A 17,491-nucleotide genomic window follows, 5' to 3' on the forward strand; every position below is an offset into this window, starting at 1 on the left:
GCAGTGCAGCAGCACACGTGTGTGTCGTTGTGTGTGAGTGCTTACAGCTTTAGCCACTCAAGAATGACGTCCCGGAGTGTTTTAGCGTTCATTCATGACCGGACTACTGTCTGGAGCTCCAAACACACACACACACGGCGTCCGCAGGGGTTCGCTGGGAACAAAGCCAAAAGCCAAACATGAGTACAGTCAGTTGTTCAGAGCACATTTGCAGTGGTCTAACAGCCTGTGCTAACTGAATAGTGTATTGTGTGTGTGTGTGTGTGTGTTGTTCTCTGTGTCCAAAGACGGCTTACATCTGGATTAGAGGCTTTCTCATGCATGGCAGTGCAGCAGCACACGTGTGTGTCGTTGTGTGTGAGTGCTTACAGCTTTAGCCACTCAAGAATGACGTCCCGGAGTGTTTTAGCGTTCATTCATGACCGGACTACTGTCTGGAGCTCCAAACACACACACACACGGCGTCCGCAGGGGTTCGCTGGTGTGGGAAAATCTGTCCTGGGTTTAGTTGCACTTGAGGAAAGCGGTGAAGTATGTGTGCAAGTATTCCTCCCACAGGACAGTTATTTGCTTAGACTTCATAATAATTCTCAAGTGTGTTTCGTTTAGATATCAATTTGAGTCTGATGTCTCACCTAAAATGATTTTGGAAAAATAGACATGAATTAGAGAATAGTACGAGTATATAGACCTGTAAAATATTAATAGTGTATGATAATTATTTAATAAATAATGCAATTATAAATAGAAGCATATCACCTTGTTTGGTCTTGAGATCATTTGATGTGAAATGTTGGAGTTCATATTGAGATCTGTGACTTTTGATTGAAAACTTTGATATTTTGGCAAATCTGAGCACAGTCTGAGACGTTGTTGAGCTCTTGTCTTGCTTTCAGGAGAAACGGAGAAGGAGAAGGAAACTTCAGCAAAGTTCTCAATTTGCTCTCAGTTTAATAGTAACGCTGTCGAGGAGAAACAAGTGCGAAACAATACATTTGAGATCACATTGAATTCTCTGACTTTTGTTTGCAGACTTTGAAAGCAGGAGACTTCTCCGTTTGCTCAGGGAGAAACAGTTGTGAAATGAAGGAATTAAAGAAAGTTTATGAAGGTGATGAGATGTTTGAGTTTATTTTGAGATCCCTGAGTTTTGAAAATGTTGGTATCTAGTAGGGCTGTCGAATTTCGAATATTCGTTGAATTTAAAATAAAAATCCAATTTTAGGTGTGCATCAGGCAGCCTTATCAGTGGTGCACGAGATGCAATGACAATGTAAGTGTCATTGCATTTTAATGTTTTTCTTAGCCTATCCAGTTGAACCCACTAGATGCGGCGCTACTACATTGTTCATTAAAATATTGCGGGGAAAAAAGAACATCAATGCGGAGATGATGTTGTTTACGTCAAAACCGAAACCAAACCATTCACACGGAACGCATATTTATCAAATTTTCTAGAGGGAGGTCTATCAGCGTTGCACTCGCATCTCGCACAAGAGAGACGCATGTTTAGAAAGCCATGTAAAATGAATTTAAGTTCAACTTTTTAAAAACATGTCTCAAGACTTTATGGCGTTTTTTTCCCATCCTGCTGCATCTCATGTTTTCAAATGAAGAAAATACTCTTTGTGATTGGTTTTCGGTCCTTTCTATTAAACTATACATACATGCATGATTCGGTTTTGTTTCTAATTGTTTAAGCAACTTTAATTATATAAGGTTTATAGACATTATTTCAAACATTATGCACTTTTTTCAAAGATAGTCGTGTTATTTTATTACGCTTTGAATAAATGTGCATTAGTAATATTTTGCTCGATGCGCCCTCTTGTGGCCTCAGGAGAGAAGCCCACATTGAATTCTCTGACTTTTGTTTGCAGACTTTGAAAGCAGGAGACTTCTCCGTTTGCTCAGGGAGAAACAGTTGTGAAATGAAGGAATTAAAGAAGGTTTATGAAGGTGATGAGATGTTTGAGTTTATTTTGAGATCCCTGAGTTTTGAAAATGTTGGTATCTAGTAGGGCTGTCAAATTTTTTTTCGAATTTCGAATATTCGTTGAATTTAAAATAAAAATCCACATTCGAATGCAAAAACTTTACATTCGAATTTTAGGTGTGCATCAGGCAGCCTTATCAGTGGTAAGTGTAATATGTAAGTGTAATATGTAAGTGTCATTGCATTTTAATGTTTTTCTTAGTCTATCCAGTTGAACCCACTAAATGCGGCGCTGCTACATTGTTCATTAAAATATTGTGGGGAAAAAAGAACATCAATGCGGAGATGATGTTGTTTACGTCAAAACCGAAACCAAACCATTCACACGGAACGCATATTTATCAAATTTTCTAGAGGGAGGTCTATCAGCGTTGCACTCGCATCTCGCACAAGAGAGACGCATGTTTAGAAAGCCATGTAAAATGAATTTAAGTTCAACTTTTTAAAAACATGTCTCAAGACTTTATGGCGTTTTTTTCCCATCCTGCTGCATCTCATGTTTTCAAATGAAGAAAATACTCTTTGTGATTGGTTTTCGGTCCTTTCTATTAAACTATACATACATGCATGATTCGGTTTTGTTTCTAATTGTTTAAGCAACTTTAATTATATAAGGTTTATAGACATTATTTCAAACATTATGCACTTTTTTCAAAGATAGTCGTGTTATTTTATTACGCTTTGAATAAATGTGCATTAGTAATATTTTGCTCGATGCGCCCTCTTGTGGCCTCAGGAGAGAAGCCCAAAGCTTTTTTCCCCCCCTAACTGAAATTATGCCTTTTAAATTCGATAATTGATAATAAATCGATATTCGAATATTGATCATATTTAAGTACAAAATTCGAATTTAGTTTTTCAGCTATTTTAACAGCCCTAGTATCTAGTAAATCAGAGCACAGTTCGAGACGCTGTTGAGCTCTTGTCTTGTTTTCATTAGAAACGTCTGAGAAGCAGGAGACTTCAGCAAAGTTCTCAGTTTGCTCTCAGTTTAATCTTAATGCTGTCTAGGAGAAACAAGTGAGAAATATAATGAATCTGATGAGATGCGTTCATATTAAAATCTTTTGTTTTGTAGATGTTGAAAGCAAGTGACTTCTCTGTTTGTTATCTGTTGCTATGTAGGAGAAAACGTTGTGAAATTAAGGAATTAAAGAAGGTTTAAGAAGTTGAGTTCATATTGAGATCTCTAACTTTTGATTGAATCTTTGGTATCTTGGCAAATCTGAGCACAGTTTGAGATGTTCACTCTTAAAAATAAAGGTGCTTCAAAAGGTTCTTCAAGCAATGCCATAGAAGAACCATTTTTGGTTCCACAAAGAACCATTCAGTCAAAGGTTCTTTAAAGAACCATCTCTTTCTTACCTTTTTATAATCTGAAGAACCTTCTTTCGCCACAAAGAACCTTTTGTGAAACAGAAAGGTTCTTCAGATGTTAAAGGTTCTTTATGGAACCATTTAGACAAAAAGGTTCTTCTATGGCATCGTGAAGCACCTTTATTTTTAAGAGTGTTGTTGAGCTCTTGTCTTGTTTTCCTCGGTAACTTCTGAGAAACAGGAGGCTTCAGCAAAGTTCTCAGTTTAATCTTAATGCCGTCTGAGAAACAACGGAGAAATATAATGAATTTGATTAATTGCTTGAGTTTATACTGAAATCTTTGACTTTTGAAAACTTTAGTATCTTGGCAAATCTGAGCAGTTCGAGACATTGCTGAGATCTTTTCTGAAACTGTACTTGAGTCTTATTTGCTGGAGAAACGTCTGAGAAGCAGGAGACTTCAGCAAAGTTCTCAATTTGCTTTCAGTTTAATCTTAATGATAAATATAATACACTTGATGAGACGTTTGAGTTCTTTCTGGAATCTCTGACTTCTTCATTTGCTCTCCATTCAATCTCATTGCTGTAGAAGAACAGGTTGAGATATTAAAGAATTAAAAACGATATATATAAAATAAAACTTGAAGAGGAATGTTTGCATGCATGTTAAGATCTCTGACTTTTGTTTGCAGACTGTGCTCAGATTTGCCAAGACAGAGGAGCAAAACCTGAGAAGTCTCCGTTTGCTCTACCTTTATCGCTGTTGATAAATTGAGAAATATGTTAGTTTTTCTATTCTTTCTGGGTCTCCTTCATCAGAAATGTGCAGATGCAGAGTAGATGAATGCATTGTTGAAGTGTGATGATGTGGGAACGGTGTGGGAACACAGGAGGTGTTTGTGTGTTTCCTGCAGAGAATCTTCGACATGGGAGCGCGAAGTTATGCTAACAAAGCGTGGCAACCCCTTACTGACTTCAGAGGCCCGGGGCGAAGACGGGGGAGGGGAGAAGTCAACCGTCAAACACGTCGTCCAACCAATCACTGCAGCCAAGCAAAGCCTGCCGATCCACTGCAGGGCTCGGATCCAAGCATGTCATTCAGCTGATAGAGATGAGCGTGGCCCGACATGTCCAGGTTTCCACCGCTAGCTCACTTCTGCATGACTCTCTGTGGGAGAGATGAGTGATTAGTAGTTCGTTAGTGAGTGAATATGAGTCCTATAGGTGTTTTCTTATCCATTATGTTTACTGAAGGTTTAGTCTCCCTGGATTGTGCTGAAGGTCACAGTTGTGTTGGCTTGGGACGTTTGTGTAGTTCTTCTAAAGGTCACCCCAAAACTAAAAATCTGTCACATGACTTGTAAAGATTAAGAGTGCTTTCATACGGGGCACCAGGGCTGTCAAACTCCAAAAATGAAGACAAAAGCATCATACAAGTTGTCCGTATGATTTGTGAGGTGAGTCTTAAGCCATAGTTTGTGTGAGGAACAGACCAAAATGTCAGGTTTTTCATTGGCTTCTCAGTCATTCAGGACAGATTCAGCTTCTGTTTTCCTGTTAGACTATTCGAAGGTTTTATTCCGAAAGATTGATATATATATTTATACTTGTATAGTATTTTATATTTTTAGAATTTTCAGTAATGTAATCCTTCAGAAATCATTCTAATTTGCTAATTTGAAAAAAAAGGTCTCAATTTATTAATAGTTTCTTAAGTTTCCTTTAAATTAAATAAAAAAGCGTATTTATTAAATAATAATTAAGATATTAAATTAAATAATTTGTATAATTATTTCAATTAAAAATGTTTATTGAATTGAATAATAAATAAAAATAATAAATGTCATACATATATAGTTATATTTATATAGTATTATATATAATGAATATAAAGGGCTGTAAGAGTTTATTTTATTAAATTTAAAATAATAGTCAAATAAAAAATCCAATTGCTCTCAAATCTCAGTACATTTTTAAAAATTAATTTTTAAAAATTTAGGAGGTCCCTCCTAAATAAAAGTCTCAAAAAGTAAAAAGTGACCCCGAACTAACCTCCGAATGGTATATACTTCTTAAAGTGCTGTTAGAAATCATTTTATATTTATTCAAATAAATATATTTTAAAGTTTATTTTAAATATTTTATTAAATAAATATTTACATAAATATTAATTTGTTGTATTAATAAGTAAAAATAGTATATATATATATATATATGACATGGCCACACGCCACTTTCACTTTTTCACTTTTTGATCAGTTATGTCCCACGCTCTGAGCTGATTGATGTGGTTGAAAGGTTTGGTCTGGTTTGGTTCGACTGTAGGGTTCGAGTGAAGTGGGAAACACGCCCCGCTCCCAGGAGCATGTGACTCAAAATAGATGCTCATGTTGATATTGTGACCCCGGCGGCACCCATCGGGGGAACTGCCCGACTTCAGCCGACTCGTACCTCGGGCGTCAGCGAGCTGAAGGATGAATGTGGCTTTGTATGTGTGAAAGAGTGCCAGATGCTACACTCAGATTCCAGTCTGGGGTCAAACGGACAGATGTAAACGACACCCGTCTGATGCTTGCTAATACTTTGTGTCTGATTGGTGAAGAGCTGATGTGGGGTTCTGTGCTGAAGTGAGCTCATTTCACTGCCCATTCTGCCACCTAGTGGTCGCAACTCATAGCATTTCCACTGCAAACAGATAGTTAATTTACTAATTTTACTAAGAGCCTAACAACTGCATAGCAACACACTAAAAACTAACCAGAGCCATTTTTCAGCAGAACCAGAACACAATAATCTGTAGCCTTTCTTCAGAAGACTACTGTAGATATTACATTTTCTTCAAAGTAGAAATGTATTTTTAATGTCGTCTTTTCTTTCATTTTTTTACATCTAAAAAATTGTAAACTTTAAAATGAAACATGGGATGAAAATTCAAATCAGTGGCCTAGAAAAAAGCAGTTATATTATGGGCTGTGTCGCCCCCCTCATGGTGGCTGCAATGTTGAGCGCAAGACACTTTTTATAACACCTCAAACTGCTGAATTGTTCATTTATGGGCAACTAATACGTCTGCCAGTTGAATATTTCTATATATTAAAATTATATTATTGTTCAAATGTCTGGGGTCTGTAAGATATTTTTTTAACTGTTTAAGTCTTTTATGCTCACCAAGGCTGCATTTATTTGATGGAAAATACAGTAAAAACAGTAATATTGTGAAATATTATTATAATTTAAAATAACTATGTTCTATGTGAATGTAGTGTAAAATGTAATTTATTCCTGTGATGCGCAGCTGAATTTTCAGCATCATTACTCCACTCTTCAGTGTCACATGATCCTTCAGAAATCACTCTAATATGCTGATTTGCTGCTCATAAACATTTCTGATTATTATCAATGTTGAAAAACAGTTGTGCCGCTTCATGTGCTTGAGGAAACCGTGATTTCCACTGTTCATCTTTAATGAATAGAAAGTTGAAAAGAACAGCCATTATTTGAAATGGAAATCTTTTGTAACATTAATGTGCTTACTGTCTTTGAGTCCTTGCTGAATAAAAGTATGAATTTCTTGAAAAAACTAAATGGTAGTGGTAGCATCAGTAATCAGTATCTGTGTCTGATTTGATCCGCAGGACTCTGATGCCTCTGTTTGATCCAGACTCTGGATTACTAATTGTGTCTGGAAATGTATGTAACTATTTATAAACACACTTTGACATGTTTAATGACTGAAATCATTTATCATCAATGTTAATATCATTATTAATGGTGTTCTCTCAGGGTGAGAGTGTGATCGACTGTTTTGAGGTGAACAGCAGTGAGCCCTTCCTGTCTCAAGGTAACACAGATGCTTTTTCTTGAGGCTCTTGCTCTTTCTTCATATTCATGAAGCTGATCTCTCTGTGTCGTGGTCAGTGAGTCACTGTCTGACGGACCTGTCGACCCGTGGCGTGGCTCTAGTGCCGAAGCTCGCTCTGGACGTCAGCTGCTGTGAGGTTTTGCGCCTGCTGCAGCTCACTGATAACTTCATAGTGCCCATCAGCTACCAGGTGCCTCGCAAGGTGAGAATGATCCATCCTGGTCTGCTAAACTGACTGAATAATGCACTTGGTATATCCTAAACCAATTATGATTGATAAGCTGACAACATATGTAACAGGCATGTGATTTCCTTACTTTCCGACCTGAAGTATGACGCACATGAATTGCATAAATCCACATTTGTAATGAGAACCATTTATACAAATATCAGCAAAACGGAATCTTTAAAGTCTCCTAGTGGTTTTCTGCTGAAATGAAATTTGTATGGTTTAATGTTTGAAAGCAAAGACATTGAGTCAACTACAAAAAGCCACATTTTAGTTTTACTGTTGTTCTGTAAAATAAAAAATGTATTATTATAATTATAATTCAATACTTGTTTTTTTGTTTTTTTTAGTACACTAGTGTTAATGCAATAGAAATATATTTCTTTAATTTGCTTAATTTCTATCATTTAAATAGTAGTCCAATAAAACAAAAAAACTTTAAAAATAAAACAAATTAAACAGAACAATTATTATAATTAATAAATGTATTATAAAATGTATTAGTAGTAGTAGTAAATACAAGAAATTGATACAACTATAAAATGCAATATTTTAATTTTCCTATTGTTTTGTCAAATAAAAAATGTATTATTATAATTATTATTCAATACTTGTTTTTTATTTTTAGTACAGTAGTGTTAATGCAATAGAAATATATTTGTTTAATTTGCTTAATTTTTATCATTTAAATAGTAATCCAATAAAACTAAAAAAACAGAACAGTTATTATAATTAATAAATGAATTATTATTATTAAATGCAATAAACTATAAAAAGCAATATTTAAATTTTCCTAATAAATGTTTTTATTTTATTTTACAGTACAGTACTATTTTGCTTCATTAATATGTTTATTTTTTAGAATTTAAATAGCAATAAAATGAAGTCATTATAATGGTGACTATTATTATTATACATTTTTATTTGTATTACAATAGTATCATTGCAGTAGTAATATACATCTTTATTAATTTGTTTAATTTAATTATTTAAATAGTAATAACACAAAACTAATGATAAGATTTATTATTATTATTAAGTGTTTTTATTTTACAGTACAATTATTTACTAAATTATTTACAATTACAAATATTATTAGTATTATTGTATAGTCATATTGAATGAGTGTGGGGGGGGAATTCCTCCTTTTTCCCCCCAAAATCAGCCAATCTGAAGATGTTTGATATTTTAGCCCTTGTGTGTTTTGTGTGTATCAGGCAGGACAGGACTTCCATGCCGACTTGTATCCGGACACCGTGGGTCACACCCTGGCCATGACAGCAGAGGACTGGTGGAAAGGAGAGAACAAACAGGTACTGACCAGTCAAAGGTCTGGTTAAAGCAACTCATTTCACTTCTGTGTTATTCATGGGGAAATTACTGGATTGCTTACAAAAAATTGGTCGGTATGACAGATGGTTGGAGGGGAGAGGATGAGAAATACGAAAGAAAAAGGCAAAGTCATTTCAGATTTATTTAACTCTCTAACACTTGCACTGCTACAGGTGGAGCGAGTCAGTCTTCACCCGAGCAAGAGGCCAAAACCAGCCACTCCATCAGCTCAGGAGACAAAACCAAAGGATCTTCCCCATGGCAAGAGCAAAGAGGTTTGTGGGAGGAACACGAGGAGAAAAGTTTTCTTTACAGAAATGATCTTCTTATGATGGCCTTGTCTGGTTTTGTCAGGAGGCCTCGAGCTCCAGCAGTCCCCTCAGCACCCCCAGCAGCAGTGCCGCCCCGTCCCGCTCCCCGTCCTCCACCAGCGGCCTGTCGTCTGGCTTCCTGCCGAGCCCCAGCCAGAGCTCCCGCGCCATCCACAGCATGCTCGGTCAGTCACCCTGACTTTGTACACATTTACATTTACTTAAATTAAACTAAATAACATCCTTTTTTATTCAAATAAAATATTTTATAATGCAATATTATTATTGCAATAGTACTATATTTATTAATTTTCTTAATTTGTTTCCATCATCACTCTCCATATATATATATATATATGTACTGTGTATATATAATATTATATATTTAAAATTAAAATGATTAATTGTGTTTTTTTTTTCTTTGTGCTCATTTCATCAAAAACTGTGGATTCTTGAATATTTAAAACTAGGGGGGGTTTTTGTAATCCTTTTTTTTCCCCTCATTTTTAATTTTGTCAGCGATGACTGCCTAATGCCTATAATATGGTTATGGTTCCTTGGAATGAATAAATCATCCTTTAAGCTGTTTCTGAGCAAATACATAAATATTTATATACACTGCCATGTAAAAGTTGTGGGTCTATAAGATTTATTGAATGTTTTTGTCACATGATCCTTCAGAAATCATTCTAATATGCTGATCTCCTGCTCAAGAAACATTTCTTATTATCAATGTTGAAAACAGTTGTGCTGCTTCATATTTTTGAGGAAACCGTGATACATTTTTATTCAGAATTCATTTGATGGGCCGAAAGTTTAAAAGAACAGCATTTACTGTCAATTTTGATCAATTTAATGCATAACTTCTGAAAGTATTATTTTAATGCGTCATTGCTGAAAGTATTAATTTCTTTCAAAAAACAAAATCTTACTGACCCCAAAATTTTATTTGAAGTGTATATATACCTGTTCCAAATATCATCAAAAGGCTGAACCATATCAAAGTATAATGTTTTTAGCTGTGTATATTGCCCGGCTCTTGTAATGAATGATTCTCAGGCCCGAGCTCGAAGTTTCGTCACATCCAGGGGACCGTTTTGCACCGGGACACTCACATCACCAACCTGCGAGGACTTCATCTGACCACGCCGGGAGAGTGTGACGGCTTCTGTGCCAACGGCGAGCGCGTGGCAGTGCCTCTCGCCATCGCCGGAGGGCAGATCGCTGTGTTTGAGGTGCAATACTGCATTCATTTCTCTTTTCTTCTAAGTCTTTGAATCATTGACAGCATCTAACTGTTGCGTCTGTCTGCTTTCGCAGCTGTCCCAGCCTGGAAAACTCCCAGACACCGCCCTGCCCACCATCCAGAACTCCGTCAATGTGGCCGACTTCTGCTGGGACCCCTTTGACACACACAAGCTGGTTGTGGGTGAGTTTTCTTTGACTTTATATTTACTTTTCATTATTCAATTTAATTTGATAAAAAATCTAAAGATATTTTTTCTTAGAATATTATGTTATATTACATTATATTATATATATTTGTTTATATATATATATATATATATATATATATATATATATATATATACAGTATATATACACATATATATATATATATATTTATTTATTTTTATTTTTATTTTTTTTATTATTTGGTTAATTTGGTTGTCTCTGAGCAAAAACCATTATTAAGCAAATGTAATCTTATAAGAAAATACAGCGACACCAAAAAAAAGGATGTCAATACCAGTTTAACAAAATGCAATAATCTCTGTTATTGTTATTTAAATAATTGTTATATGAGTGAATGAATGATGCATTTATATAGCACTTTATTGTGTATTGTTGTACACCCAAAGCGCTTTACAGTCATGTGGGGGGGTCTCTCTTCAACCACCACCAGTGTGCAGCATCCACTTGGATGGAGTGACTATTACACGTTATAGCGTTTACATGTTCATACATTTTACATTTCTTTATTTTTTTCTTTAAAATGTTTTTGTTATATGTGTAATATCTATTTGATTAATATTCTGAATTAGTTTTGATTTTGATTTCCCATTTTCATGTTGAATTTAGCTTAATTTGTACTATTTTTTGTTATGCGTTTTGTATGTATATATATATATATATATATATATATATATATATGTGTGTGTGTGTGTGTGTGTGTGTATTATTATTATTTATGATAATAATAATAATTATTATTTTGTGTGTGTGGCTAAGGGGGGACACATGTGATGATTGATAATAATTGGTTACATTAATATAATAATTTATACTTTTGACTCATCTATTTTCTTTCAAATTAGTTTAAAGGCTGAAATGTGAAGTTTATCATTTTATAAAACTTTTTGTTTTTGTGAAAACCTGTACCTGAACTGTAAATCATGATTTTTACAGTTATTTATACAGTTTATGTGTGTGTGTGTGTGTGTGTGTGTATTATTATTATTTATGATAATAATAATAATTATTATTTTGTGTGTGTGGCTAAGGGGGGACACATGTGATGATTGATAATAATTGGTTACATTAATATAATAATTTATACTTTTGACTCATCTATTTTCTTTCAAATTAGTTTAAAGGCTGAAATGTGAAGTTTATCATTTTATAAAACTTTTTGTTTTTGTGAAAACCTGTACCTGAACTGTAAATCATGATTTTTACAGTTATTTATACAGTTTAATTTGTGACATTGCCCTACCCCGCTAATATAGTATTATTTTATTTGTGCAGGTCTTAAAAAGTCTTACATTTGATCTTAAAATCCTGCAGATACCCTGAATTAAATTCAGTTTTAGTTTTGATTTATTCCAGCTAGTAATTGTAGTGATTCAAGTTTGTTGCTAAGGCAACATTTTGTTTAGTTTTAATTTTTAGTCTTTCATCTAATATTTGTATTTCATTTCAGCTTATTTCTATTAACAAGATTGTTTTAGTATTGAAGTTTAAATCTCATGTATCCTTTTAGGAGCCCGTCCAAGTCATAGTTCTCCTTAAAATCAAAAGAAAATGTACTGTAGTTTGTAGCAAATGAAGTGTCTGAAGAACAGTTGTATCTTCAGGCGTTTCTTGAAAAGAAACCTCAATACACGCTGTCTGAACACTGAAATCTGAATGTCAGCGCTGCTCTCTGATGTGTCTGTCTCAAAGCTGGTGATGATGCAAAGATCCGCGTGTGGCAGATTCCCAAAGGAGGCCTGATGGAAACCCTGACTGAGCCGGAGTGCGTTCTGCGGGGTGAGAAGCCGGCACATGTGACTTCTGAACTGTAATAGAAGTAATTCGGTAGTGTTTGATTGACATGAACCTTGACCAATGACAGGACACACGGAGAAGATTTACTCTATCAAATTCCACCCCCACGCGTCCAGCCTTCTGGCTTCCTCCTCCTACGACCTCACGGTGAGACTGTGGAGCCTGGAGACAGGAGAGGAAGTCAAACGACTCAGCGGACATCAGGACCAGGTCTGTCTGTCTATCTGTCTATGTGTCTGTCGTTTTATCTATCTGTCTGTTTGTCTGTCTTGTCTATCTGTCTTTGACTTTGTAGATATCAGAATCAGAATCAGAATCAGAATGAGCTTTATTGCCAGGTATGTTTACACATACGAGGAATTTGTTTTCGTGACAGAAGCTTCCACAGTGTAACAGAATGACAGTGACAGAACAAAAAACACAGATAATAAAAATAAAAATAGTAAAAAAGTAAATAAGGAATAAAAATATATAAATCGACAATTGTATGTGCAGGTATATTACAATAGACAGTTTTTTTTGTATGTACAGGTACTGTATATTATGTGCAAATTTGAGGTGTAGGCTGAGTATGAGTGTTAGATAAATAAGTGTATGAGTGAATAAATAATGTGTGTTCCATGGTTTGTCAAGTGTTCGTGAGAATCTATCAAGCCAACTCACTGTTTTCTCTCTTAGATATTTGGCATGGCTTGGAGTCCAGACGGGAAACTGCTGGCCACTGTGTGTAAGGACGGAAAAGTGCGTCTGTATGACCCACGCAAGTCCACCTTGCCCATCCAGGTTAGTTCAGCATCAGGTTAATATTATTAAACTTCAAAAAATCATATCATTTTGACCAAGTTTTACCGTCTTTGTCCATGCAGGAGGGCCCAGGACCTGAGGGCCATAGAGGGGCCCGTGTAGTGTGGGTCTGTGATGGCAAGTACCTGCTGGTTTCAGGATTCGACAGGTACAATATACCACAAATTTAGCCAAAATGATTATAGTATTGGTACTAGCAGTGCCTCTCTGACCCTAAATATGTTCTAATGGCTTATTTCCTCTATAGTCGCAGTGAAAGGCAGCTGTACCTGTTCTCCGCTGAGTCCTTGGCATCCGGGTCTGTGGCTTCTGTGCCTGCCGATGTGTCTCCCTCGACCCTTATCCCGTTCTATGATCTCGACACCAGCGTCCTGATCCTCACTGGGAAGGTGCGTTGTTGAGCATTAAAATTGGCCATTGGTTTAAATGTTATAGTAACGAACAGATTCATCCAACAATGTGTTTATTTGTCCTTTGGTCTTTCAGGGTGACACACGTGTTTATACATACGAGATCGTGCCTGAAGCACCGTACTTCATGGAATGTAGTAGTTTTCATTCCTCTGAACCACACAAGGTATTATTGTTGGTGCTGTTGTGATGTTGTTGATGATATAGAAAGCAGACTGTTTTACTGATGTTTCACCGTGTACTCACAGGGGTTGTGTTTCCTGCCGAAGACTGAATGTGACGTGCGTGATGTGGAAGTGGCTCGAGCCGTCCGACTTGGCAAGACCACCATTGAACCTGTGGCCTTCAGAGTGCCTCGTGTCAAAGTAAGAGTGATCCTCATACCAGAATCTGAAAAATACAAATTATTATTCTTTTTTTTATCATATTTTTAAATTATATTATATTTCTTGATACCTTTAGCTTGGTCATTTTTGAGTACTTTTTCAGCTTTACATTCCAGTGTTTCTCATGCTGAATGAACAAATGTAAACATTTGAATCTGTCTTCGCTCCACAGAAAGAGTTTTTCCAGGATGATGTTTTCCCGGAGACTGCAGTGTGGTGGGAAGCATCTCTGACCGCTGCTGCCTGGCTCTCTGGATCCAACGGACAGCACCGCAAAATCAGCTTGCGGCCCAAAGACATGATGCCCGGTACAGCTCAACATCACCAAACACAACTCAAGGAATAACCGTCGGCTCTATAAATATAGTGTTTAAATACCCTTCCATATGATCCGTTTTCTTTCAGTGAGTGAAGCACCAAAAGAGGCTCCTGTGAGGAAGTACCTGCCCTCCTCTGTCTATCTGGAGGAGAAAACTGATGAACAGAAGAAAGAGGAGGTGTCTATCTATCTGTCTGTCTGTCTGTCTGCCTGCCTGCCTATCTGTCTGTCTGCCTGCCTGTCTATCTGTCTGTCTGCCTGCCTGTCTATCTGTCTGTCTGCCTGCCTGTCTGTCTCTCTATCTATCTATCTATTCTATATATCTATCTGCCTGCCTGTCTGTCTGTCTGTCTGTCTCTCTATCTACCTACCTATCTGTCCGTCCGTCTGTCTGTCCTTGTCTGTCTGTCTATCTATCTATCTACCTACCTGTCTGTCTGTCTGTCTATCTATCTATCTATCTATCTATCTACCTACCTGAATGTCTGTCTGTCCTTGTCTGTCTGCCTGTCTGTCTGTCTGTCTATCTATCTATCTATCTATCTATCTATCTATCTATCTATCTATCTATCTATCTATCTATCTATCTATCTGTCTGTCTGTCTGTCTACAGTATATCTCTGTCTATTGTTAGCTCATAGATTAATTTGTATATTCTATCTATCTGTCTGTAGTTTGTTAGTTATTTCTGCATATCTTTCTGTGGTTTGTTTGTTCTCTGTCTGTGGTTTGTTCTGTCTGTCTGTCTCTCTCTCTATCATTTGTTTATTTGTTTGTTATTTTTGTCTGTTGATCTTTTTTTTGTTCTGTCTGTCATTTGTTTGTTCTGTCTATCTGTTGTTTGTTTGTCTGTCCTTCTGTCAGTTGTTTATCCGTTCATTCTATCTGTCTATTTTTGTTTGTTTGTTTGTTCATTTTGTCGATCTAGCGTTCTCTCTATCTGTCTGTCGTTCATTCACTTTTTGTCTGTTGATCTTTTTTTTGTTCTGTCTGTCATTTGTTTGTTCTGTCTATCTGTTGTTTGTTTGTCTGTCCTTCTGTCAGTTGTTTATCCGTTCATTCTATCTGTCTATTTTTTGTTTGTTTGTTTGTTCATTTTGTCGATCTAGCGTTCTCTCTATCTGTCTGTCGTTCATTCATTCTATCTATCTCATTCATTTGTGAGTATGTCTGTTTGTTGCAGTTGCTCAGTGCTATGGTGGCGAAGCTGGGAAACAGGGAAGATCCTCTGCCACAGTCGTCATATGAGGGTGTGGATGAAGATGAGTGGGTGAGTGAAGAACTGACCACACACACACACACACACACCTCAGATGATTCATGACACTCTGTAAACCATCTAAATCCTGTCTGTGTGTGTTTCAGGACGACTAACACACAAGCCTTGCCTCACGGTCCAGTCAGGGTGCCAGCAGCAGACATGGGACGTACTTGCTGTATTAAAATTTTGCCATTCCAGGGTGCCAACGTACCTCTGAACCTCCTAAACGTTCCTCATCCCGCCAGCTTCTGCTCCGTACAGCCTGCTGATTCACTCTCACACACTCCTCCATCTGCCTTCTAGATAACCCACCCATCATCTCTCTGCATTGGTTTAACTGGAGTATTAATATCAGTTAATAATGGTTAAAATGATTCTAGACACATGAACACATTCTTATGCATAGTTCAGACGTTCATCTCAGATGCATGACGCACATTTACAATATGACAGGGTTTTTTCTGTGTCAGTTTTAATGATCAGTTTTGTACTGCTGTAATTGACTGTATAATGACTGCATGATAACACAAGCCTTCCTCAATCTATAACACAAAACCTCTCTGGATATTTTCATTGGTGAAATGTGCACTTAATACCATCATTTGACTATTGAAATAGTTAAATGTACGTTTTACATTGATATTGTGGTAATTAGTTGGATTAAATGTCATCTCCTTTAGGTTCTTAGCAGCGTTAGATATCCTTTAATAAGTCTGGAGCACAAATGTCTGTGTACCTCTAAATCAATGATCTGGAGACTATTGAAAACACTCCTTTTTAAACTGGGAAATACTCTATGTATATTTCCTTCTGCTCAACCTAATCAACAGTATTAACACAAATCTACTTCACAAGGGTATTTTCTCCAATAATCAGGTTTATCACAAAGCAATACAACTATTTTCTTTTTTAACAGAACATGTTTACATATGCCAGGTAAGGAATCGTGCATGTTATGGCACTCGTACCGTATGATGTCCTGTGCTTGACATGTGACCATGTACTCACACATAAATGGTAGATGTTAATAGATATGGCAATGGTCTGCTAAGTGTTTTTTTTTAATGTGAGCTCATTTATTTGTTTTTGGGATGCTTTTTCACAGCACTTGTAATCACATTCATTTTAATACTTTCTAGGCAATAATGTTTTTCACTCCTCTTTTGAATGGAATCAGTCTTGTGGGAATGTTGCCTCAAAATAAAATCTTGAGAGCTAAGAAATATGGAATTGTGTGGTGTATTTATTGATGATCATCGTAATCATACTGTAATTATTACAAGTGTAATAGTTATAAATTATTATTATCATAACCATCATCATTATTATACAATGTATCATTATTAATATAATCATATTATTATGTAATTTATTGTTAATAATACAGTATATTATTATATATTCAAATTGTATATATTCTGATTATAGACACAATTCCCATCTGGTAATATTAAATATGATCCATTTCTTTTGTTTATTGTTATTGTTAATATCAGTAGTAGTAGTGTTTAATGTATTATTGATAATATATATTCTTAATATAATCATATTATTATTTATCTCTCTATGTATACATATATATATACAGTGGGTACGGAAAGTATTCAGACCCCCTTAAATTTTTCACTCTTTGTTATATTGCAGTCATTTGCTAAAATCATTTAAGTTAATTTTTTTTCCTCATTAATGTACACACAGCACCCCATATTGACAGAAAAACACAGAATTGTTGACATTTTTGCAGATTTATTAAAAAAGAAAAACTTAAAAATCACATGGTCCTAAGTATTCAGACCCTTTGCTCAGTATTTAGTAGAAGCACCCTTTTGATCTAATACAGCCATGAGTCTTTTTGGGAAAGATGCAACAAGTTTTTCACACCTGGATTTGGGGATCCTCTGCCATTCCTCCTTGCAGATCCTCTCCAGTTCTGTCAGGTTGGATGGTAAACTTTGGTGGACAGCCATTTTTAGGTCTCTCCAGAGATGCTCAA

The 17,491-nt window shown here is 35.9% G+C and overlaps 1 protein-coding gene across 1 annotated transcript in view; it reads left to right on the plus strand.

Moving 5' to 3' along the window:
* LOC107553663 (coronin-7-like) overlaps positions 1–16,327 on the plus strand; it is a 164,739-nt gene extending 148,412 nt beyond the window's left edge. Inside the window, exons 10-28 of the mRNA XM_016235949.1 lie at positions 6,950–7,004; positions 7,098–7,155; positions 7,233–7,378; positions 8,623–8,718; positions 8,911–9,012; positions 9,092–9,233; positions 10,108–10,283; positions 10,369–10,477; positions 12,214–12,300; positions 12,386–12,528; positions 12,997–13,101; positions 13,185–13,270; positions 13,370–13,511; positions 13,609–13,698; positions 13,781–13,897; positions 14,091–14,226; positions 14,324–14,415; positions 15,421–15,507; positions 15,603–16,327. Coding sequence (XP_016091435.1) covers positions 6,950–7,004; positions 7,098–7,155; positions 7,233–7,378; positions 8,623–8,718; positions 8,911–9,012; positions 9,092–9,233; positions 10,108–10,283; positions 10,369–10,477; positions 12,214–12,300; positions 12,386–12,528; positions 12,997–13,101; positions 13,185–13,270; positions 13,370–13,511; positions 13,609–13,698; positions 13,781–13,897; positions 14,091–14,226; positions 14,324–14,415; positions 15,421–15,507; positions 15,603–15,611 — 1,978 coding nt within the window. The 3' untranslated portion in view covers positions 15,612–16,327. The remainder of the gene's footprint in view (positions 1–6,949; positions 7,005–7,097; positions 7,156–7,232; positions 7,379–8,622; positions 8,719–8,910; positions 9,013–9,091; positions 9,234–10,107; positions 10,284–10,368; positions 10,478–12,213; positions 12,301–12,385; positions 12,529–12,996; positions 13,102–13,184; positions 13,271–13,369; positions 13,512–13,608; positions 13,699–13,780; positions 13,898–14,090; positions 14,227–14,323; positions 14,416–15,420; positions 15,508–15,602) is intronic.
* The last annotated feature ends 1,164 nt before the right edge of the window (positions 16,328–17,491 follow it).

The sequence above is a fragment of the Sinocyclocheilus grahami genome, unplaced genomic scaffold (assembly GCF_001515645.1).
Source record: "Sinocyclocheilus grahami isolate Dianchi unplaced genomic scaffold, SAMN03320097.WGS_v1.1 scaffold476.1, whole genome shotgun sequence".
Lineage (NCBI taxonomy): Eukaryota > Metazoa > Chordata > Actinopteri > Cypriniformes > Cyprinidae > Sinocyclocheilus > Sinocyclocheilus grahami.